The 24,421-nt window shown below is 50.6% G+C and overlaps 1 protein-coding gene across 10 annotated transcripts in view; it reads right to left on the bottom strand.

Annotated features, from left to right (window-relative positions):
• The window catches only part of SIK3 (SIK family kinase 3), a 250,079-nt gene that overhangs the window by 6,739 nt on the left and 218,919 nt on the right, over positions 1–24,421 (bottom strand). For 4 of the 10 annotated variants that reach the window (XM_039229276.1, XM_039229275.1, XM_039229284.1 and 1 more), the window contains 14 exons: positions 24,241–24,351; positions 23,888–24,031; positions 23,377–23,454; positions 22,770–22,879; positions 21,281–21,434; positions 20,836–20,991; positions 17,661–17,731; positions 15,304–15,447; positions 11,455–11,605; positions 10,646–10,771; positions 10,292–10,377; positions 9,689–9,798; positions 8,412–8,751; positions 6,937–7,820 (listed from right to left, as the gene is read on the bottom strand). In XM_039229276.1, coding sequence (XP_039085207.1) covers positions 6,937–7,820; positions 8,412–8,751; positions 9,689–9,798; positions 10,292–10,377; positions 10,646–10,771; positions 11,455–11,605; positions 15,304–15,447; positions 17,661–17,731; positions 20,836–20,991; positions 21,281–21,434; positions 22,770–22,879; positions 23,377–23,454; positions 23,888–24,031; positions 24,241–24,351 — 2,665 coding nt within the window. The remainder of the gene's footprint in view (positions 1–6,936; positions 7,821–8,411; positions 8,752–9,688; positions 9,799–10,291; positions 10,378–10,645; positions 10,772–11,454; positions 11,606–15,303; positions 15,448–17,660; positions 17,732–20,835; positions 20,992–21,280; positions 21,435–22,769; positions 22,880–23,376; positions 23,455–23,887; positions 24,032–24,240; positions 24,352–24,421) is intronic. The other 6 variants (XM_039229281.1, XM_039229277.1, XM_039229278.1 and 3 more) reach the window with 6 other exon arrangements.

Here is a 24,421-nt window from a genome sequence, read left to right as displayed (position 1 = left end):
GATGCATCTGGAAAAAAATGAGAGGAGGGAGGCTTCCCAAATGCCAAAGATGATGGCAAGTGAGAAATCTTTTGGAAGTTCTCTGAGCAAAGAGGCCAAAGAAACAGAGAGAAGCCAATTCTTTTGCTATTGAAAGCTGACAGCTGGAAGAAAGAGGAAGAGAAAAGAAAGCCGGCAGCAGGACTTTCCACGTGGACAAGTCCTCAGTCCTCATCCCCATGCAGCCTGTCTCCTCTCGGTGGGCACGGCTCACGTGCTCGCCCCGGGCCAACAGAACCCACGGGCAGGACGTGGTGTGATGCTGGCTCTGTGGTCCGCCCCGCCAAGAAGCTACACAAACAGCTGCTGCTTACTTTCTCAGGGCATTTCCAAATGCCTGTCTTCTCTTCGCTGAGTGCTAACACCATCCACTCAGTTCCCTGGGGTTCCTTCCTTCCGGATAACACAGCTGGTGGCAACGCGCCACCCCCCCCCCCCCCCGCGCCAAAGATGACACAGGAGCTCTCCTATTTAAAGATTTCCTCAAACGTGAGGAAATAGCAAAGCTAACAAAATGTACAGGTTCTGGTTCTTGATATCTGGCTCCTTCCCACTTCTTCTAGAGGCCTCGTCTAGAGTGTATTTGTTAAGTATGCTAAGTCTCCTTTCCCTCTTTTTTTTTTTTTAATTTATTTTTATTTCTGAGAATGAGGCTTCTCCAAACCCAAACACCCACCCTGGTCTTCCTGCTACGGGGAAGGTCGCATGGATCCCGTCCTGTCTGTTCTCTTCCTGGCCCTCAAGTTCAGGCCCAGCATGCCTGACGAGTGCCAGCACACGAAGCCAGCTAGTGCTTGAGGAATCCCTCAGTGAGCCTTCCTGGCCCCCCAGCCTGGCATCAGGAGCACACGCTTTGGGGTCAGGGAGGCCTGGGCTGGAATCCCAGCTTCCCCAGGACTCCTGAGGCTTGAGCAGGCCCCCTGCCTTCACTGGGTCTCAGTCTATTGGTAAAGCAGGACTTACCCCACAGGTGTGAAAGTGCTCGGTGCGCTGAAAGAGCCTGGCAAACCCTGGGGTCACTTACGCTCATTTCAGGTGTCAGGTCTGAGTGCACAGGGCATACCGAGCCACGTGACAAAAACAAACGAGGAAACCCTGTGTCCAGAACTGTGGGGACAATTTACCCATATGTGAGAGAACAAGTGAGTTACTGACAATTTAACTTCCAGAGTTTGGTTTAGGAGTTTGGGTTAATTTCCTCTTGTTTAGGAGAGACTAATGTAAGCTTAAAACGAGATGAAAACAAAGTGGATTAATAGGAGTTAGGCAACAAAGTTTCAGTTTAGTCTGTAGTCCAGAGATCTGGAAGGGCTGGCCTCTTTTGCCCGGCAGAGAGCATGCCAGGCGCTGCCGATGGAGAGACAAGGAGGCGTAAACAGGAGAGCATAAGACCAGGGAATCCAGACACTCAAAGCCAGGGTCCAGCTCCATCACCGACTGTGCACGAACCTGGATAACATGTGTCATCTAACCTACTTCCCGATCTGAAAATGAGGGTTGTCACTGGGGACTCAGAAGACACCGTGGGCGAAAGGCCCTTTATGACACTGTAAAGGACTGTACGAGTAAAGGATTATTTTTAATAAGAATGTCGAGTCCCGAGTCTCTAATCCATTGTGATGCTCCATAGCGCCCTACCCACCAGTGGGAGGGCGTGTGTGCGGGGGCGGGAAGGCCACTAACCCACTGACTGAGGGACAGGAATCCCAGGCTCAAGCCTTTGGTGCCTTGGGCCAGTTCAGCAGCTAGAGGCATGGTCAAGCTCACCGAAGGATGTATCAATGACAGTGGAAAGAGGACCTCCGGGAGCAGCGTCCTCAGGTGCTGAGCAGGGTCGAGCTGACAGGGCACGGGGGCCGAGGGGGGCATCTGATCACGCAGGGGGCCAAATACACAGAGGGACGCAGTGCGCACCTCCCCCTGCCCAGGAACTTTGGGGCAGCTTGCACAACACTCTATTGAATCTGTCAATGTTGACTCACCCTTACTCATTTACTGGGCTTTAAGAGAAAAGGAGAGAAATGACTTGTGTGCAGAGCCCTCTTAAAGGTCCTGAGGGGTGAACCTGGCCCAGCCTGTCACTGTCTCACCCTCCGTGGGGCCTGAGTCCGCGAATAAACTGCTGAAGCTGCCGAGGCTCGGGGGAGAGGATGTGGTTCTTTGCAAGTCCAGCTGGTAATCTCACCATGTAAACTGGTCACGCTGTTGTACTTATTTATTTGCTGAGTGAAAAAATGAAGCGTACATAAGATCACAGAGGGAAGACAAGCTTATTTCTCCTTCTAGAGTGACAGGCGGGGAGATGGACAGGCAGCACAGTGCATGGAAAGCCCTGGAAAGCATGTTGGAGACACACCTTGGGCATGCTGTCTGCTCAGTGCCCTGGCAGGGCCCGGCCCCACAATGACTGGCAGAAGCGGCCATAAAGGAAAGAGGTAACCGTGGACGCTGATCTGTGTCATTCAATTTTCCTGGACTAACACCAGTGATTGCTGTTCGTCTACCCGGAAGACCCTCTAGCTCTCTTCTTTAATACTTACACCTCTTACAGCACTCATTCTGAACCCCTGTGGGGTAACGCTGTTTATGAGCCTGCCTGCCTTCCCAACAGAGTATAAGCTCCCTGAGGGCAAGGTCTTTATCTTTTCAGCCCTGCACTCCCCACAGCACCTACAATCCCGTCTTGTGCAACCCAGTCATTCAGTGAACTTGGTTGGATCTCTTGTTGTGGAAATAACCGATGAAGTGCTTGGGGCCTAGCATGTAACCACACAGAGATGGAAATCGTTAAAGGAAATAGCAGGCATTCCTCTCTGTCCAGAGAGATAAACAAGCATGAGCCTCCCGCACTGGCCTGCAGGGAGCTGGGACAGCGTTATGACCTTTCTTGGCAAAAGCGACAGCAAATTATCTAAAGGGTCTTTGGTAACGTAATACTCCAAGCTCTCAAGTTTTAAAAATTACAGAATCATGTCAGCTTAAAGCAGCAAAAGATGGTGGAACCACAGTTCCTAGTGTAAAGGGGTTGTGACATGTACATTCCAGGGTGTACATGGAGGTGGCCGTGAGCACAGAGCCTCGAGTTCCGCTACAAACGGAATTCCATTCTTCTCTTAGGGGGCTTTTAGCTTCATTACGCAGCAGACAAAGAAAGAAAGGAGCGGTTAGAGGGCAGGCCCACAGCCATAGGGGAGGCTCGTGATGTCTAAGGTAAGGACAATGGGGCCATCTCAGGATAAAACACCACTCTAAACACACAGGTTACATTCCTAAAGGTGGTTTGAACTCCTGAGCAGCACCAGGCCTCTCCGAGGCTATTAGTTTCCCTATTGTATTAGCTCACTACCCTGGATTATGAAATCACAGTAACAAACTCGTGGCTTCATTTGTTAAAGATAATTGTACATGTGGTTTCAAAAGTCACAAAAAAGAAAGAGATGTTAGAAAGAGGCAAAGCAAATGGCGCTCAAGCAAGAAAGGGCACACTCTGTAGCTACGTTAAAGAGTAAGTTTAGAGTCAGCTGGGTAGACGGAAGGAAGGATAATGTCTACGATGTATTAACAAGCAGGGCAGGAGCTATTACACCATCTAGAAAAGTCAGGAAAAGCCTATTTAAGAAGAAAGAGGACTTTGGGGGGAAGATGCCAGCAAGACTGATAACGAGGCAGCAAGCACAAGGCAATGTGGAGCTCAGAGCCTTGGGGATATGCTTCTGCCTTGATTTGTCCAGAGAGCAGAAGAGAGGGCTGTCGGGGATAATGGTGGTGTGGTGGAGGTGAGGAGGGAAGGAGAAGGAAGGGGAGGAGAGAAGGGGTGACGATCCCTCAACTGGGAGAGGCGGCAGGGGAGATCTGTCACAAGAGTCACAACCAACCGTGAAGCTCTGGCCGGAAGTGAAGGCCTTGGACTCGTGCGGCCGTGCTGTTGCTGGATCTAGATCATACTCTGGATTCTAGAAAACCTCTGCCCAGATACAAACTACGTGCAAAGTGGTATTAAAGGCAAATCAATGTTTACTGCTGCTGTGTACTTTGGTTCTATTTACTATCAGACATAATTTTTGTTTTCACTTAATAGCCAGTTTCCCTTTGTGTCTGCATAATTAACACACGGCAGGGGCACCCTGGGTGGCTCAGTCGGTTAACATCTGACTTATTCAGCTCAGGTCATGATCTCAGGTTCAAGCCCTGTGTCGGACTCTCTGCTGTCAGTGCAGAGCCCGCTTTGGATCCTCCCCTCCCCTGTGTGCGCTCTCTCTCTCTCTCTCTCAAAAATAAAATAAATGTTAAAAAGAGAGAGAGAGAGAGAGAGAAAACACATTGTATACTATTATATCACATGTAATTGTCTTAAACTTTAATAAATTAGCACTTTTTGGGTGTCTGGGTGGCTTAGTTGGTTAAGTGTCCGACTTTGGCTCAGGTCACAATCTTGCCATTCACGAGTTCAAGCCCTGCAAGGGCTCTGCGCTAACAGTTCTGTGCAGCATGCTTCAGATCTGTGTCTCCCTCTCTCTCTGCCCTACCCCCGCTCATGCTGTCTCTCTCTCTCTCAAAAATAAACACTAAAAACAATAATAAAAAAAGTAAAAAGATAATAAATTAACATTTTTAAAGTGAAAAAAAAAGATAATCCCTGTCCTTAGCTTCTACTACTTCCCTCATGTGCACTACATTGCAAACTTGCCAAGCCTGCTTGCTCCCCCCGAAACCCCACGGCCCTCCAGACCTCACAGAGACATTCCCACCTGCTGGTCTTGCCCCCTGCTTCTCCCCTCCATCCAAATGGGAAAATCCTCTTCGTCCACCAAGCCCCAACTCAAAGGCCACTTACTGCTGGAAACCCCACTCCTCTGACCGAGAACCTTCTCTCCCTTTCTGGTGTTCCCAAAGCACTTGTACCAGGCAGCTACATTCTGCCTCGCTTTATGTACCCAGTAGGCCAGCAAGCTGCTACTCTGGCAATTTTGGGACACAGGTGAATTCAAGACCCCCCCCCCCCCGCCCCCAGCTTCTGAACGTAGGAGCCACACAGGAGGAAAAACTGAAGAGAAGTTAGAATGTTTGAAGAAAAACATTTCCAAAGGTGTTTTCATACATGGCAAGGCAGGCTGGGGGTAGCAGGGAGTTTACACTATTTGCTCCAGCTCTGCTTTTTCCTCATTGCCTTGCAAACCAGGACACGCTGGGTCAGCACCTGCTGCAGTGAGCTGAGTAACTCTTGGGTTCAGGTGCCACTTAACGGCAGCTCACCCTGGAGGCAAATTACATAATCTGGCCTCATTTGTCTCACTGGTAACATGGGAACAGGAATAGTTACTGCCTCATAGGGTTGTTATGAGGATTAAATGAATTTATATATGAATAGCAGTGGGTGTCTGGCACATGGACAGCACCGTAGAGATGTTAGCCATTCTCCCTTTTATGCCAACTCTACTATGCTAATCCAGTGAAAGCTTTCATTCACCCAGGAAGCCTTTCCACACCGTCCCTGATACTATCACCCTGCCTCTGTAGGAATATTCCCAGTGACAGGGAGCCCCGAGGCTGCTGAGGTAGCTTATTCTAGAAAGTTCTTATTAAGGTCTTCCCCAGGAGTTGACGTTTGCTGCAACTTCTATCCTGATCTTGATCTTGGACCATAATATGGACTCCAAAGAGTCTAATCCCTTCTTCCCTCTGGGAGTCAGGATGGTTCTCCTTAGTTTTTTTCCCTAAGCCGAACCATTCCTAGTCTGTCAGCCATTCCACATAGGCCCTGGTCCTGAGCCCGCCCACGATCCTGCGTCCACCTAAAATACAGCAGCCACGGGTGAACACAGTATGTGTGGCTGGTGCAGGCCTCTCAGCTGGATGGCACCTGTTTGTTTGTTCAAAAACCCGGGAGTTTTAAACTGTTCTGTGCAATCACACGGCCACCTCATCCGTGCGCCAATATGCACAGCTGGGAGGCGCCAAGTCCTCTTCATAGACTGATCCCGAGCAAGACCTTCTGTCCAGCTGTGTGCCACACAGGACCTAATTCCCCTAGGGGTCTGTGCGTTGACCTTAAAGGACAGGACAGGAGATGCAAGTAGCTCCGAGACGGGAAGGATGGGCATACGCTCGGTTTCAAGGTTGTACATTTTCTGGAGTAACTCACTTCTCATGATCTATGCTGATGGGATGGAATCAGTGCAGGTTATGTCTAGGAGGCCAATGGAACCAGTTGTCCGAGTCTGACCGATGGCTGGTAATCCTAATCTCCTTCAGCACTCATCTGTTACATCAAGTGACGCAGGATGACACACGTGGGGCCCCTGCGACGCCGTGGTACTCTGTACTCTGCTCGCGAATGAGCTGAGCAGAGCAGTAACGATGCCTCGTGCTTGCCTCTCGTTTCGGAACAGCCCGTGCTTCTCTCTTGCCCCCTTATTCCTTCTGCCCGTTTTTCACGGATGAGAAGAATAAGAACCCGAGGGATTAAGTGACAAGTTATGGCATTCGTGATAGAGGGGGGTCCAGAACTGAGGTGGTCTTTTGACTGATTTACACAAAGTCGTACTTCCCTAGCACTGGCTAACTATGTTCCCTGGCAGAAGTTACACTGGGCTATTTTGATGACAGGAAATTCTGGATTCCAAGGAGCCGTGGTGTGACTATGGGAAGTGGGAACTACTCTTACCGACTGTATTATTTAAGTGTTCGTCTTCTATCGCTACCTTTTTATTCTCAAAGCAGACGCCTTATCGGTTGGTACCCGTGCCCTATATACTTGTCCCCTGGAAGGTCCCAAAGGCCTTCTCAGGAATTCTTTGTCTCCTAGGAACGCAGAGCCCTGGCTGGGAAAAGATACCGTCACTGAGTTAAGGGAATGAGGGCAGACCGGCCCGGGACTTTCACATCGAAGACTCTTACCTCGGCTGGACACCTTGTTTCTACTGAATGCGGCAGGTGGCTGATGTCGGTAGGCATGCAACCCCAATTCCTGTGCGTGGCTCACAGTGCCCAGTAAAGATTCAGGGTCCCCAGGTCCGCCAGTACTCAAGAGCAGGGGGCTGTCACGGCAACCTCTGGGCGCTGTATTTGGGCTCGTCCTGTCTGGAAAGCAATCCTTGGCCGCCTCACAGGGGCCCTCCTCCTCCATGCTCTCCGAGTGTGCGAGCGCCGGCTGGTGAGCGTACCCGTGGGCCGGGCCGGGGGAGGAAGCCTGCGCCATGCGTTCCTGTGCCCTGACCTGGAGAAGGTGCTGGGGGCTGGTGTGGTGGTGGTGGTACGAGTCAGCATTCTGATAGGGTAAAGCCTGGCGCTCTGTCACGGTCTGTCCCCCGAGCCCGGGAGCCAGGCTCCCAGCGTCCCCCTGGTTCATGTGCCTGAACAGCTCCTGGTACTCGTGCTGCTGCTGCTGCTGCTGCTGCTGCTGCCGCTGCCTTTTAACGAGCTGTGCAAACTCTGCCGGGGGCAGCCGAATGTCCGAGTGGCCGGTGAGCGAGTGCCGGGGGGAGAGCAGTCCTTGGAGGATGTGGGGCACCTGCTGGTGGCGGGTATAGTCTGGCGGCGTGGGGGACAGCAGGGCCTGCTGCAGCGCCGACGTGGCATAGTGCGATGGCTGCTGATGCGCGCTGGGAGGGAAGGTGGGCAATTGGTCAAGTGGAGGGACTTTCAGGGCTTGGGTTGGAGGGAACCCCACTCCTGTTGAAGGGCTGTAGCTGCTGGGGGAACCCCGGGACTGGTCCGAAAACAGATGGGGGTGTAAATGCGCCTGGTCGTAGTTAGCAGGGGAGAACCGATTCACGTTCAAGCTGCAGACACAAAAGGGAGTGAGAACCAGGCATCTGGATGACGAGAGCGCGAGACTCCCCCGGGGACAGCTACCACCCCTCCTCAGCAGGGCGCCCCCCGCACAGAGAACTTGCGGGGGGGGGGGGCCGCAATGGCACCATCCCTACTCATTTGCCTCTGCAGGAGCATCAGGGGACCCGGGGCGCCGTGTGTGGAGCAGATCCAGCTCCAGCTTGAAGACGGAAGCTTGGCCCATCCACACAGCATTATCAGAGCAACTAAGAAGCACCGATCTCTTAGAGTAAGAGTGGCAGGGAGGGAAAGACGCCTAAGAAAACAGACAAGGGGCAACTAGCATTTTAAGAAATTCTTCTAATAGGGCGATTCTCTTCTTGGCAGACAAATAGGAAGGCAGCTTTGTCATTCTCCTCCTCTGTCAATAAACAGGTTTCAGGCTGAAGCCGGCCCACCCACCCTGACATTATAAACGGGGAGATGGGCACAGCCCAGCCAGACACGTTCTCCTCCCCTTCTCACCCCCCGCCCTGCTAAGGGGCTTCCTCCCACGCAGACCCCCTGGACGGATGGCTGGGGACTTCAGGCCGCCTCACCTGTGGGTCTCTGCGCTGTCGGCACTCAGCTGCTTGGACAAGGGCCGGTGCCCGTAGCTGAAGGCGGCCATCAGGTTGGTACGGTGCTGCATCTGAATCTGACTGGCACTGGGGCTGACGGACATGCCCCGGCCAGCGGAGCCCGCTGCTGCCCCCGGCATGCCGCCCAGCACGTCGACGGGCTCCTGGACTTGGATGGTCACCGGCTGCGGCTGGGCGGGCTGCTGGAGGCCCAGGCAGGTGAGGGCAATGGCAGGAGGGGGGGAGCAGCTCTCAGGCTGCTGCTGGAACACGGCACTGCGGGAGGGCAGGCCCGGAAACTGGGAGGGCGACACGGCGCCTGCAGAGACAGGAACCCGAGTCACAGGGTGCCCGGGCTGCCTGCTCACTGGAGGCAGCAGGAGCCAGTGGGGACGCTCAAACCGGGGGCCATCAGGTCGGTGCTTCGGCAACTTCAGTGTGTGGAAGACTCGTGGAGAACGGGTTAAAACCCACATTCCTGGGTCCTGCCCCCAGACTCTGTATTTTCAAATAAGGTGTCTGAGAGCTGGTCCCAGACTATTCTTTGAGTAGCTCTGATTTAGGGCAGCGCTTCTCAAACTCAAACATACACGTAAATGGCCCAGCGATCTTGCTGAAATGCACAGGGTGATGGAGTAGGTCTGGGATGGGACCTGAGACCCTACTTTTCCTGCTGGTACTGTTGGTGGGGGTCCCCACATAGAGTAGGCAGGGCCCAGGGACCAACTCAGACTCTTCAGGGGGTTGACACCGTGTGGTGTTACTTAAGAGACTACCAGTTTGGGTGACACTAAATCCTCAGATCACTGGTCTCTGAAGGCCCATACCAATTAGGGCACACTCATCTTTCCCTCCTCCTAAACACCCACAAGAGAGGCTCCCACACATACAACAGAGAGCTGAATGGGAGCATGACAATGGGGAAGGTTCTGGGAGCAGCTTTTTACTTTGTAGGGTTGGAAGGGGTTTTATCAAAAGTATTAATAATGGTTAACCTACTGAGAACTATCTTGTGCCAGAGACTGCTAAGTGCTTTTCAGATATTTATTCATGAAATACTATTATTATCCCTCTTTTACATTTGAAAAGCTCAGGCATGCAGAAGCTAAGTAACCTACCTGAGGCTGCATAGCTAAGGAGCTGCTGGAGCCAGGATTCGAACCAAGGCAGTCTGGCTCCAGAGCCTGTACCCTTAAATCCTATTGTGCTTTTCTCCAGGTGGCTTATTCTGGCTCCGTCTAAACCCCCACACTCACCGTGAGACTGGATCATGGTGCCGCTCATGGGGGGTGGACTATTACTGGGTGGTCTGAAGAGATGGTTGTTGGGGTGGCTGGGGGGTGGGCTTGAAGGCTGGATCCGTAACCTTAAAACAACAACAAAACCAGATAAATAAGTAAGTTTCCTGAGCTGATAGTATAGCCTTTGATGTTGCTTTCAGTCACAGGATACACATAAGCAGAAACTTTTTTTCTTTCTTTTTTTTTTTAGTTTTGATAAGACTCCGGGCTAGAAAAATACCCATAAACCACCCACCACCGTGTACTCAGGACCCACCCACGTCTTATTTTCCCAGACTTTGCAGACACGGGGAGGCAGAGGTGACATGGTGGGCCTCTGGCCTGGCCTGTGTTATTGCTGGATTACTCTGCCTGTGGGGCTAAGAAAATGAAGTGGCCCAGGACTGAACAAAGTCAGGATTTCAGGGAGGTGGCCAGCGTTGAAGTCAGTCTCTCTGTACTTCATATAGGTTCTCCCAAGGTGGATGCTAAAGTCAGTCTATGTCCCCCATACGAGCCGGGCCAAGGGCGGCAAGCCAAAGAGACAGCGGCTGGGGTGCGACCCGAGTGACCCATTACCTCTGGAGCTGGTGGGTGAGGAGGGCTGGCTGATTTTCACAGGCAGCCTGAAGAGGTGGAGAAGGCTGAGGAGGACAGAGAGAATCCTAAACACATGGGGAAAAGGAGAAAAAGAACTGTGAGCCTGACGATGAATCAGAGCTATTCCCGGAAAGGGGAGAAACAGAAACAACTATCTGTGACTGACGTTTCTGCTTCTGTGGTTCATCAGAAAGTCTGACCGCCTTTCCTCACACGTGTCCACCGTAACCGTGAGTCCACTGTGCCCCGCGTGAGCGCCTCCCCAGCTCACAGGCCGATCGGCCTGCGGGCACAACCCAGACAAGCTGGAGGGAGCGGGCAGTGGGGGCCCACCTGGATCTGCTGCTGGAGGATCTGGTGGTGCTGCTCCTGCTGGTACAGCACGTGCTGCTGCTGGGTCTTCTCCAGGGCTCTTTCATCGACCTGCCCCCCGTACATCTTCTGCAGCTGCTCACACTCCTGAAGCGAAAGGCGGTTCAGAGAGACACGGTGCAGCCAGGCCCACCCCGTGCAGCGACGTCAGCAGACGCACATCTGCCCCCGAGGTCTTGTGCACAGGAAGAACCCCGGGAGAGGAACGGTGTCCTTGAAGAGCAGCTAACCCACGTATGCAGGTATCTGTGTACTAAATGTATTCACAATCTGTGCTGGGTGAGTGAATGGAAAGGCCAAGCGTGGCCCATTGTGTGTGAGAGAGAGTGTACAAAGCACACGTCGCCTGAAGCCTGGTCATCAGGGAGGCAGGAAGGATGCTGGCCCTTCGCAAAAGCTTGAAGACACACTCCCTTCCTCTGGGAGCACCACTCCCTCCCCACCGGAGCGCCTAACTGGGCGCTAACAGTGCCAAGCAGGCTTCAGCAACGCCCGGTGCCTGGAAGTCAGGAGCAGAATGCCAGGCCTGCCCACTGAAACGCAAGCCCAGAAGTCCTTCTCTAAACATTATGGTGAGAGGAAAAAAACCCAGGCCCTTCACAGGGTGAGCAAGTTTGATCCTGGGGAAGGCTGTACATACCAAGGAGCAAGGAAAGAGCGTTAGGAAGCTACACAGATTTGAACCTCGACATGAACAGGGCAGAGTTTGCCATACTATCACTCTACGTTCCCTAGGCTTCTCCAGAGGTGCCTGCCGTCTCTCCCATTACCTGCTGCAGCTGCTTGATGCTGCTGCTGTTGGCCAGCTTTTCCAGGTGAGCTTTGAAGGCCTGGATGCTTGCAGCCCCGTCTGAGAAGCGGCGCACGGGGGAGAAACGCTCCGTGGGGAGGTGCAGGGTGTTGGAGTCCTTGTAGGTAGAGCTGAATACACGGGAAGAGAAGGTTAGAGGCGAGGACTCAGGGGCTTGGACCACATCACCCAGGGACTGCTGTTCCGAATGCAAAGATGGCTGGCTGCACGTGGAGCCCTGCGTACTACGCCATTTCCAGGCCGTCTCCAGAGGCCGGTCGTTTCCCTAGCCTGCTGCCCTTTCCACAACTCCAGCTGCACATCGTCCATTTCCACTTACCTTGAGTTGGCTTAATTTCCAAGCCCGGAGAGGTCCTGGAAGCAAATACGTCCAGTTCTTACAAATACACTAGGTCAGAGAGGAGAGCTTTCCAGTAGCCCTCAGGCCAAGCTGTACGGGGACTCTTGCTTTCATACTCAGGACTGTCTAGTGCCTTTTGAAACCTGAAATTCGCTGTCTGATCCAGTTTTCCCTGAGCAGTACCCTCTGTATGACCAGAAGGAAACTACAGTCAGCTTTGTGGCAAAGGCCTGGTTTGGAAGTCACAGGTCCTATGCCAGAAAGTGGAGGGTGGAGGTTCACGCGGGAGAAAGGGGGGGCTTCTGATCCCCAGATGGAGATAGCACATTCTTAAGGAACTTCAAGATCCTGCGCATGAACCCAGTCAATGCAAATGAGGTTGCCCACTGTGAAAATTCACTTCCCGGAGCAGCGTGCCTCCCCCCAACACTCTACTGAAAGAGGAATCATGTAGACTGACTACAAAACCTCACTGCTCAGTCAGAACAGCCAGTATCTCACAGAGAGTAAGAACGAGCTACTGATAAGGAAGGCCTAAGGCAGCATGGGAGTCAGAAGCTAACACCTCTGACACCTCATCAGAAGGAGATGTTTACGGGGTGAGGTAAGCAGATGAAGGGCCAGCCAGGCGGCATGCCAGCAGCTGATGGAGAGGATGAGGCTTTCACGTCCAGGGCAGGGATGGTACCGCACTGAGCCACGGGTGAAATGATGCAGCGCCGGGCTAGCTGCTCGCTCTGGACTGAAGCAGAGCAAGGCTCAGGAAGCAGCGTGAGCAGCGAGCTCAAATACGGTGCAGCCAGGGAGGGCCTCAGAGGCTCTGGTGGCTGCACAGAGAGCGGCCAGGAGTCCTGGCCACACGAGAAGGCCCTTTGCCCTGCCTTCACTAGGGAGGACTTCAGTGTCAGCCTCCACCTGATGCTCATCACAGAGGGGCGCTGGGGACATAAGCACGGACACATGTGTGTAACACAAAAGACAGATGACTTTGGCAGACATACTCCAGAGTCCACGATCATGGAAGTGGCTTTTCAGGAACATCTCCTCAGTACTTCCTATTTCCGTTTCTACTTCAGGGGTCTGGAGTCAAAGCAAAAAATAATACTGTTTTCTCCTAAAATCAGAGTCTTAGGCTTTCAATATTTTCTGATACTGGACCCGTTTTGGATTCCCTCAGAAAGTCGTGTTCTTTGAGTGGTGAATACGACCTGTCTGCACAAACCCACTGTGTCCCGTCAGAGTGGCAACTCCCAGGCCCAGGTGTTTCATGACTTTTCCAGAAGCTCGGGACTGAGTCAGGTCAGTCTGGCACAGAAACTCCACAGGGACAGCTCCGATGCAGTTGCTCATTTTGGAAGCACTGACAAAATCAATTTGTGTTTTATTTTTATTGGCAATGTGTTCAAGCTCAGGACAGCCTCCTGGTGGAGTGATATTCCCACTACACTTTTCAAACAGAAACTTGGTTCCCCGCCTAGAAAAAAATCCATCCTGTGTTTGTTTTTTTAGTTACACTTAAAAAAATTTTTTTTAAATTTTAAATGACATACTTCCAGGATTAAAAAGATCGATCAGACCCCTCTTCTGTCCCCATGCTGGACTTCATGAATTACACCCCAGAAGAATAAACGTCTATGGTGTTCTTGAATCATTTCCTCCAGAAAATGAGAGGGATTCAATAATCTGTCTAGGTTGCTCATTTTCAGTGTTTTATGGCTTTGCGAAGTTTCTCTTTTCCTCTGAAGACTAACTTCAGTCTCTGGTGTTGCTGTATTTTTATAGTAACCTCATCCGCACACGCCAAGTTTGTATAAACGCCCCACCTCACACAAGCTGCCACTCATCAAACATTCATTCCAACTCAAACTCACTTGACCACAGGAAACCCCTGAAACACTCTACTGAGAATGTCCACATGAAAACAGACAGCGGACAGATTTCCAGCAGGCCAGGCCTTGACAGGGAGCTCCTGCCAACGTGGCCTTCCTCACTAAACAAGTGTAAACAGGCCCGAGACTCTGTGATAAAGGCTGGCTGTGGGCAGGTGCTGATCTTCAGGTTTTTCTGCGAAGACTATCTCCCGAGGACACCCAAAGGACTTAAGCTAAACCGCAGACTCTGACAAAGGCTAAAAAACAGTCAGGCTGTGGAGGCAGGGAGGACAGAAATGAGGAGAAACAAAGAGACAGAGGTTCTGTTAGGTAGCAGTGGAGAGCTCAGAGCTGTTGAGAAACCACAGAAAATGTACAGTGGGGGAGGGGGGAGGCAGCTCTCCAATAACCACTCTGAGCACCTTTCCGCGCAGCGCCCTCACAGCACGGGGCCTGAGAGAGTCTCCTCAGGACAACACTGTCTCTCTGGACAGGGAGACATTTTTATTTGAGAGCCGCCATTCCTGCTAGTCCTTGCCAGACCATTTTTACTGTTACTCACGATCCTCTAGAAGAGCTTATCTGCCTTCTCTCAGACTGCCAACGCGGCACTAATTATGTCTCAGTCTACACAGAGTTCACCTGTCCCTGCTGATTGTGTGGATGCCTGACCGGGAACTAGCCACAATAAAAACGCTGTGTCAAGCTCGCCAGTGTGAGCTGGTGACAAGACTTAACAACAACGCGTTCATAAGTGGCCTTTCCTTGGAACCTGACTGCTTTTCAACTTTCTCAAGTAACGCTGCTTTCAGCATCCTCCCAACGAGAATGAAATAGAATGGGCTCTATCAGTCGGGGGTGGCTTGGAAAGAACGGCCCATGAGCGTGGGGACAGCTTCAAGGTAGACACAGCTAAGACTTTTAGTCATTGAGTTATTCACAGAAGGGAGTCACCTGCTTCAGCTAGCCACAGGTGTCACTCCCCTGTACTCCCAGGCTTACTTGTATTCAATTTTGTGACGTTTTCTTGGCTCGTTATTTCTTCAAGAGGATGAATTACAAATGTAACAGAGACCTAGTAAGAGATTTCAGCCTTCAGAACATTATCGCAAGAATGACTTCTCGAGCACAACACTTAAGAGAATGCAGTATCTGTGCTCTACCATTCACAAAGGGATGTTCCTTCCTCCATGTCCAAGCTCACTGTTCAGTGGTGACATGATAAGAAATGCTCATGCTTTGGAAGGTGACGAGTTACTAAGGGTCAAGTCTATCGATACGGCTACAAATCCTCCCATTTCCAGCTGGCCTCTAAGAACGTCACCTCCTTGCAGGTTTCAAGTTCAATCTCATCTCTGAGTCAACACCTCAAATCACGAGAATCAACGGTAGACCATAAACACGTCTACAAGGGAAAGGAAAGAAGGATCTCGTACTGCCCTGTACACTGCTCAGTGAAGGAGCTGAGAAGATGTGAGCTCAGGATGCCGTTTAAAGCCTCGGTGTGGGTCACCATCACTGTAAGTGCAGCGGGGGGGGGGGGGGGGGCCTGCCCGATGAGTCTTGAGGAGCTCACGTAGCTCATGTGGCTACTCACCGATGCTGGTCAGGTACCAGGTGGGGGGGCCAGACCCGGGAACGGAAAGGCTGCTGTCCTAGCTGCCGCTGTAGGTCCGGTGGGATCTCAGCTGTAGGGTTGGTCATGGCCAGTGTGTGCCTTTTGGACCTATTTGCCAAGTACCTGCAACAGGCAGGAACACATTTCATAGTAAAAAAGACAGACAGGAGCGTTCCTCAGCAAGAAGCATCAGAAGTTCATCCAAAGCACTCAGAATGAAATCGTGCCAGAGCTCAGAAAGGGCTCAGTGGCAAACAGATCCCTGGCTGGATGGAAGTGAGACACGTTCAGCTGGCCAACAAAAGCTGGCTTACCGCTGCAGCGGCTGAATTGGGGACCAGAGAGTAGCCACCGAGAGAAGAGAGAAAACAGATGGAGCTCACAAAGAAGATTGATTTTCCTTACTTCATGCCATTCGAAAGAAGAATTTATTTCCCACTTGTTAATTTTATTCCTCTGTGCCCTCCAAGTTTCCCAAATCCAAGTCAGAGGAAATGAACCCTAAGAATCATTCCTAGAGATGAGCCAAGAGAGAGATTCATAAGGGCTCTGTGGAGCCTTTAGATCCCAGTGGCCCCTGGGTTCTGAGATCGTCCTCACTTACAAGTCCTTCCATCTGCGGCGGAGTGATTTCCAAAACCACCCCTTCCCTCTTGCCTTGTGACTGAAAGTCAATCATCAGAGAAGAAAAACTGACATTGTCCTGAGGGAATCACATTCTCTAGAGGATGAAGAAATGGAGCCACATGAAATGTTTAGAATTGGTTTTAGGGGGGAAAAAAGACAAGGTGAGAAAAACCAAAGCTTCAAAAGCTAAGGAACTGACAAGCTGCTGACTTTTATTCTAAAGCTCTATCGGACCCACTACTTAGTCAATAGCAGACATAAGCTCTGGGCCCCCTTCATCTAGCCGACGGCTCCTCTTCCCGGCTGTGCACAGAAGCAGCATTCTCCCTCTCTGTGACATGAGCACTGAGGGCCACTGTACCCTGTAAATGGTGGTCTCAAGAAAAAAGAAGGTAGAGCTAGAGGAAGTAAAATCGAAGACAAAGAAGATAAAGTGAAACGCGACTATTTAATTAAGGTATAAGCTTCCTAATTTTTTTTTCCCATGACAGCAGCAGAGCCCACTTGCAACATCATATACCCTATTAATCAGCAAACTCTAGAAACAACAGCATCAAGAGAAAAAAAAAAAACAGGTCACCACACTTTTTCTTCTACGGGCTAAGCTGTAACAGCTGACCCACCTGCCTACACCCTGTTCTCCACTCTTCTTTGCATAAGGGGCCAGCTTTGTTTTGAACAGCAGCTCTCACATACAGAGTGGCTGAGGGTAAGAAGAGAGGACTGACCAGCAACGGTCAGGTTCTTAAAAGGTGGTCTTGCTTCATTGTTAACTACTTTGCCCAGTTAAGCTAAAAATAGTTAACAGACTACAGAGTAATTACTGGTACATAAACTTGCCCAAGAGCAAGCCATTAGCGACTTCATAGCCATTTGATAAAGACACCCAAAGTTTCCCCGAGAGCCCATGAAAACCATTTTATTTCAACTTCCCTCAAGGGAAAAACATATGATCTTGAAGAACACCTGTATTTCTGGGAAAATACATGCTGGATTCTGGCCCGCCTCCCCCCTCAGCAGGAAATAAGAACGACCACTCCCACGGGGGCATGCACGGGGCAGCAGGCCGCGGCTAACAGGGCTGAGGGAACGTGAGCGGTGCAGCACGCCTCACGGTCACGGCCGTTCTCTGCGAGCTAGGCATTTCGCAACAAGATTCTGCAAACGATGGATATGTGCATCTGTCCCTGGCCCGAATCCCATATTCTTTTCTCATTATCTCTTTGTTGGTACAAGGGGATGGAAGAAGCACACGGCAAACGGTACGAAAGGCATTCATTGTCCTGGAAAGGAAGAGTCCATGCCAGAGGCCCATGGCCACACTAGCCAGGATCACTGTGAGCCCAGGTCGCCAACTCCTTTTCGGTAAACAGTTCTTGGCAGGTAGGGACAGGCTTTGCGCCTTGTGAATACTACTGGAGTTGCAAATGTGAAGGCTGGGGGCAAGGAAGGAAGGAGGGAGGAGAGAGAGTTCTTATGGTTACTGCTGTCACTTAGGGGACTTCCAGTGGCGCTTAGAGAAATGGCATTTTCTGGGTAGTCTTCTGTTACTTCCACGTGGGGAGGAACATGCCATCTGGCTTGAGCAAAGAGACCACACAAATGTCGAAGCTGCACTGTGCCACCTCCTTGGGCAGAGTGGCCTCTCGTTGGCTGCAGGGGGAGCCTGCCCAAGGACGCTCTGCAAGCACTGCCAGATGTCACATTACCTCTGCACAGCTTCCTGGTCTGGCTCCCCATCTGAGCTCTCCTCGTCCACAGGGGTAACTGCCGGCGCTGCCTGGGGAGAGACAGGAAGGAAAAGCTCAAGGCGGCGCTCCTCCCGTGGTAGCGCTTATTCTAGAAACCAGACGTGGGACAGGACTCTCTGCTCATTTTCTTATTTACGAAACTTTCCCAGGACCCCTGGGTTATACAGAACTTTCAGAGGCCTTTCTAACGTTCCAGTTTTATCTCACTCGGGAGGTTTTAATTTGGACTTCTTCCTCTGAGTCATCTTCATTCATTCATTTATTCATCCAACAAAGGGCTGAATGCCTACTATGTTCCAGGATAAAGTGTGAATTCACAAATACGGTTCGTGCTCTCATTTTACAGTCTAGTGGAGGACAGAGGCAAGTAAACCGGTAATTACAGAAGAGCAGGCCCAAGTCCTCTAACGGGGCACTGGAGGAAGGCGCCTCGGAGGATGTGACGCTTCATCTGAGGCCTGAAGGGTAAACAGGAGCTGGCCGCGTGTGGAGGAAAAGAGTCACAGCCTTCGGGGTTTCTAGGCGGAGGGAAAAGAGAAGGCCTGCTGGTGCCTGAGGACCTGAAAATACCGTCGAAGCTTGTTTACCTGGAAGGTCTAGGAACTGACCTGTTGTTTCTTATTAATGTTGTCAGCGGCGTTTAGAGGTCTTTAGTGCCGGGAAAGCGTGATGGTTTTGAACGGCACATTTTAGCACGTGAGAGAGAATCGTGCAGTTGCGAGGCAATGCTTGAAAATAGCTATGAGCCACGCAAACTCAGCTGTGCAACGAGAACCAGCGCAACGCGTGCAGTACTGTGAGGCCCTCCCTACGTGAGGGCGGGCGCGGACCGTCTGCAGAGCTTCTCGCGGCCTGTGGCTCACATAAGCACCATACCTCAGGCACTAGAGCAAAAAAGTCATACTTCCATTATTACAAAAGAGCTTTTTTTTTTTTTTTAAATGGACGATTCTGATAAAACTAAACAAAAATTTTGGGAATAATCCCAATGTGTAAACGCTGCTAGCATGTCCAGATCCTTTAACTACAGTTCCGTGAGGCAGGAGTGGCCAGGGTTAGGCGGGAAGTGGCCACAGGCGAGGCAGGAGACGGCTACGGTGGCCCCTTATAAACGGCCTTGATACCACATTAAGAAGTATGTTTTGAGGACAGGCAGTGGTGAATCGCTAAAGGACTTCAGGCGGGACGTGATGTTAATAAGACCTGTACTCTAGAAAGTGAGCTGGCTTGCGCTGCAGTGTGAGAAGGGCTGGTGGTGGGCGTTAGGGGACAAGACCAGAGGCAAGGAAGCTAGTTAGGAAGCCACTGTATTAAGGACATGATGACAGTGACTTCCGGAAGGAGCAGGGAGCAGTGGAGGACGGCAGTAAGGCGATGGATAACTGAATTGATACGGGGATGAGGGAGGGGAAGAGTGGAAGATCAATCCCACGTCTCTAGCTTGTGTAACCAGGAGAACAATAGTGCCAGTCACGGTCACCCGGGGGGAGAAACAGCTACACGCAGTCATTGGCGGATGCGTCGAATTAAAACTGTGAGGGCTTCTGGGATAACCGACTAAATCTCTGCCGGAGGCAGGCCGCTATGCAAAGTGGAGACCGCAGAGGAGAAGAGGGTTCTGGGCTCAAGAATCACTTGGGAACTGAGATTATGCGAGTGGACACGATCACCCAGAAAGAGTTATGTACAATGAGATGGAAATAGGGCCCAAGAGAAACTGTGGGTTTCACCAACTTTAAGGAACAAGCAGGTAAGGGAACCGGAAAAGGAGACGCAGGAGGAAAAGGAGAATGTGGGATCACAGAAGGCAAAAGAAGACAGTATTTCCAAGAGGAAAAAAAATGGTCAGCAGCAACTAATATAGTTGGAAGGTCCAAAAAGATACAGATTAAAAATGCCCAGCAGATTTATCAACAGAAGCTTGTTAGTGACCTTGGCAAAAAGTTACAGCGGACAGAGGAAGTCCCTCGGCCCCCCCAGAGCCGGCCCCGAGCCTTCATAACCTGCATCATTCCTGCCCTTCCCTGAATGCCTCTACCACCGCCTAGTCCATGACACTCACTCTGGCACTTAGTCACACGTGGCCTTTTACTATTATTCCAACACTCCACATAGGTCAGTCCTTCCTTTTCCCGGTAGCCCTGTTACTGGAAGTGTGGCCCAAGGACCCGTGTCAGTCCACAAGATGTTTTGTTACCGATCCATGATAAAGTTAGTACAGAAATAAAGAGTAAGCCTTTAGAAACTTTTATAGCAATTTAACAGAGCAACTCTGTGGACAACTTAGCCTTGTTTTAAAACTTTTATTTTCTAATAATTCACTTCTTTGTATTTCACAAAGATAGTAATCCCATGAAGGATTAAAGGGTGAGAAAGGTCCTCAACAAGCAGTATGTTGAGAAGAACAGCCCTAAAAACCTAGTAAGGGCTATGGATATAATTAGCCCCCAATTGTGGGGTGCTGTGGGACTGACTGAATGAATGAGTTTACCTATGACAGGAAAATAACAACCAGAAATAAACAGAACCCAGGGAAGGAAAGAATCTCTGAAGGGGACGTGTGTGTGTGTGTGTGTGTGTGTGTGTATCTCTATATAAAATAAAAACAATGAGACTGAGAGACACCAACTGAGTGGGTTAGAGCTTATGGAAGCCAAACAATCAAGTGATCCAGGTTGTACCATAAATGTGGAGCAGTGTTAATCGAGGAGAGAGGGCTGGTGACAAGTCTCACAAGCCAATGTAAAGGGCAGTTCATTCCAGAGAAAACTGTCAGGCGTGGCCGCCCACTGGACGGGGAGAAGGCCCTATAAGTCAGGCCACTGCGGCAGCACTCAAAAGGGGGCGCCTGTAAGTGGCCCACCAAGGAGGCAGGTGACCCACTAAGGAGGCAGGTGGCCCACTAAGGAGGCAGGCTTCAGGGTAGTAATTGTTTGGTCAAGTAAAGGAGTTAGCCAAAAACTAGGTCTGGAAAATTCTGAGTCTGAGGAAAACGGGAATATATGGAGTATCATAGGCTAGAGGAAGAGGAAACTCCAATATTTAGGTTGGTGACCTTGGGTTCTCCGCCCTAGGCCCGCGACTTCATCAAAAGCCTCTGAGAAAGTAGGTCGGGCCTGGTGCCGCTACTCACTGGTGTCATGGTGACAAGCGGGGAGGGTCCCCGTGGGCGCTTCAGCAGCTGCTGGGCATGTAGCTGGATGTTGGCTCCTCCATCCGATGCTCTCCGGCCGAGGGGGCCCATTCCATTCAGCAGCTGTAGGGTGGGCGGCTGTAAGAGGGACTGCTCCTGTCGCAAGTACAAGCGGGCAGGACAGCGGTGAGAGGGCAAAGGGGGAGGGAGGAAAGCGCCGCACTCTGTCTACTGAAGTTAAGGGGTCCTTCGAGTATGGGCGGACTGAGCCTCCCTTTCACCCGAGCTGCTGAGCAAGAGAAAGCCTTCTCTTTAAGGTTTAAATCCTGGGCAAGGTCCCTCAAAGGCTCTCCAAGGAAGCTCCTCGAGCGTGTGTTTCTTTGGCGGGGGGTGGTGGGGAGGGCGGGGGGGGGTTGGGGACAAGCCCTCTCCCATGTCCGGGTACCTTGTACTCAAGCTGCCCGGTTGGCTGCAAGGTTTGCACGGGCAGCAGATTGTGCATGAAGTTCACGTTAGCGGCCGCCTGCAGGAATGGAGCCTGAGGGTTGACTCCAGGGAAGCCAGGCAGCAGCTTCTGCAGGTCTTCCAGAACCTCCGTGCTGGGAGGAGATAGGACGACGGAGAAGGTGGCTTAATATTCGTACTCAAAAGTGCTCATATCCCCAAACTGATGAAACTAATAAGTTCAGCACAATGTACTTTACTTTTCCCTCTTCCTCCTCAATCTGTACTTCTAAGGCCCCAAAGCAAGGAGAAGCCTAGTGTACGGGCTCGGCTCTGCCGCTCTACTGTCTGGGACTGGGGCTTGCTATTCTTCATTGACCTCTCATGCAAAACCAACAGCTCGGAGCCAGAGGAAATCGTGGCACCAGTCCAGTTCGGGTTTTCAAAGCCTGGAGGTGAACAGCGAGTTTCTGGAGGACACAGACCATCCACTGAAACAATGGCTGCCCGAAGTAGCAACTGATTCACCAGGGAAAGAATGTAATTACTCCTGTCAATGCCTGATGGGACAGATAAGTAGTGGATGTGCGGGGCTGCTGTGCCCCAACAGTAAGGTTTACAGCATACTTTCAAATAAGAGATCTTTCCACTGACAGAGTGACACAGGACTCCACCCCTCTGCAGCTGACACAGTCTTCGAAGCCAGAATGTTCCCCTATTGCCTGTTTGATCGTAGGCCGAGAATGAGACACGTAAAGCAAGCAATTGGAAGGCTTTTTCGGAAATCTCTCAGAGGAGAAAGGAATTTATAAGAACACTGGCTTTGGCCCTAACTAAACTCTCAAGACAGCTCTTGCCATAACCTCCTCTTCCCAACAGGGTAAAGAAATTTCCAGAAAAGAGGTAAGGCTATTTTTAATGTTGAAAGCCTTCAAATGCAGAACAAAACCAGAGAGGGCCAGCCTTCGGTACATTTCCCCTCATGAGGGCATCATACTCACGGACTGTTTTCGGAAAACGTTTTGGGAAACTGGTACTTACTTGGTATGGTTTTGGGTTCTCGCTCACTTACATTAATTTTTAACTTTGATAAATTACGTCATATCATTAGTCACCCCTTCCTAGTTGAGTCTTACATTAGAACATGTAGTAAACAAGATCTCTAAAAGTTGTCAAACTCAGATGAATTTTAAGGGGTACTTTTATGTGACTTAGAGCAAAGACCTCAACCTCTGTGAGCCAAGATGCTACCATGCTCTTCACCAAAGTACTGTGATTAATTGACGTGATGGTGGCCCAATATTGGTCCACCATGCACTAGGGACAGCTCTGTAAATAGGGTCACATCAAGTCTGATCTACCAGGGATGCTGAACTGGGTTAAACACATGCCTTGGTCACTGGATTCACTCTCATCTGGGAGATACAATGGAGCAGGGAAAACAAGCCATGGTAGGAACTCAGAGTCAGGGCTGTTGGCCAGACACTCACCGTGGATCGGCCACACCCACTGTGTGCCTCCTCATTGACAAATAGCGGACCAGTGCTTCAGGGGAGGGCTCTTCACCCTCATCACTGTCCAAATTCACCGTCCCATCCGGCTGCGGTGGAAAGAAATACAATCAAATCAGAAATAAAAAGGAATTCAAAACAAATAATTAATTAATTAAAAAAATTTTAAGTTTATTTATTTTGGGGGTGGAAGACAGAGAGAGAGAAAGAGAGAGAGAGGGAGAGAGGGAGGGAGAGAGAGAAAAAGACAGAGAGACAGTGTGTGCGTGTGCAGGGAAGGGCAAAGAGAGGGAGAGAGAGGATCCCAAGTAGGCTCTGCACTGTCAGAGAGGAGCTTGATGTGAGGCTGTGAGATCATGATCTGAGCCGAAACCAAGAGTCAGATGCTTAACCAACTGAGCCACCCTGGTGCACCCCTCTTCCCAAAAATTTTTTAATTAAAATAAGTAAGTAAATAAATAAATAAATAAGTAAGTAAGTAAGTAAATGAAATGAAAGGTAATTCTACATAAGAAGCCAGAAAAAGCAGGAAAAACGTGAAGAAGAAAGCGGTTTGGGCTGACAACCATCAGAGGTCACTACTTGCCTCCACAATCTGGTTCTCAGGGTTGATCAGCTGCACCTGGGGAACGCTGATGTTCATGGCGGTACCAGCCTGCTCCGCCTGGAAAGTGGCACATAGGTATACACCTTTACCTTAAGTGTTAGGGGGAAATAATGATGGTCTTTCAAAGGATTCTTGATTGCTAAAGTTTATGTTTCTACCTCCGAGTCTTTGGTTCCTCTGCCCTTAGGAGCTACAACAAGGAAGCCTTATTTAGAGAAAACAGTCTCTCTCCATGATTGACTGTTTCTTTAAAAAAAAAAAAAAAAAAAAAGGCAACTCTTGTTGTCCATCCTGAGTCCTGGAACACCGTTCCATCCTCTCTGACAAAGAAAGGTTCTGACCTCTGTTTGACGAGGGAGAGATGACAGATGGGAGGGGACGTAGGTAAGGAAGAACAGGTAACTCTCTGAGAATTAGTAAGCAATGGCTACCTATCCCCTCCTCCCCTGTGTTACTTGGCCTGAGTCAGGTCGTTGGAGTTACTGCCCACCTGCACATTGACTGGTGCTTGAAAGGCCATGGCTCGGGGCATGCTAGGAGGAACTCCGACACGCAGGGTTTTATGTCTCTTATGTCGATCACACAGCAGGCTGTAGATTGCACTATAGTGATCGTAGGCATCCGATCTTAATGACTACCAAAAGAGAAGGGAAAAGAGTAGAAAACCCTGGTGAAATGGCATGTCAGGAACCAAAACCCTTTCAATAGTACAGAAGAAGACCAAAGCACCTTCTTGTCAAGGCTCAGTGAGGGGCAGAGGAAAAGCAGGGAGAAAACGGACAGACTGAAGGACAGAGGGTGCATGGCTACACTTCACTTTGTTCTCCACGCCTTTAGAGGTACCTGTAGTGTCCGCTCTTTGTCCAGCCCCATGTCCTCCATGGCCAAGAGGACATCCTCATTCAGGGGGTCAATCTGTCTTTCTTCCTTTAATTGCTGGCATTCTGCTATTAACTGTAATATTAAAAAAAGGCAAGCTATCAAAGCCCCAATTAACCATGTCAAGGTGGCATACCGTAAATAA

Source organism: Hyaena hyaena, unplaced genomic scaffold (genome assembly GCF_003009895.1).
Source record: "Hyaena hyaena isolate Hyena2069 unplaced genomic scaffold, ASM300989v1 scaffold_37, whole genome shotgun sequence".
Taxonomy (NCBI): Eukaryota; Metazoa; Chordata; class Mammalia; order Carnivora; family Hyaenidae; genus Hyaena; species Hyaena hyaena.
Note: the sequence above shows the minus strand (reverse complement) of the source record. Positions and strands in the feature narration are given on the sequence as shown.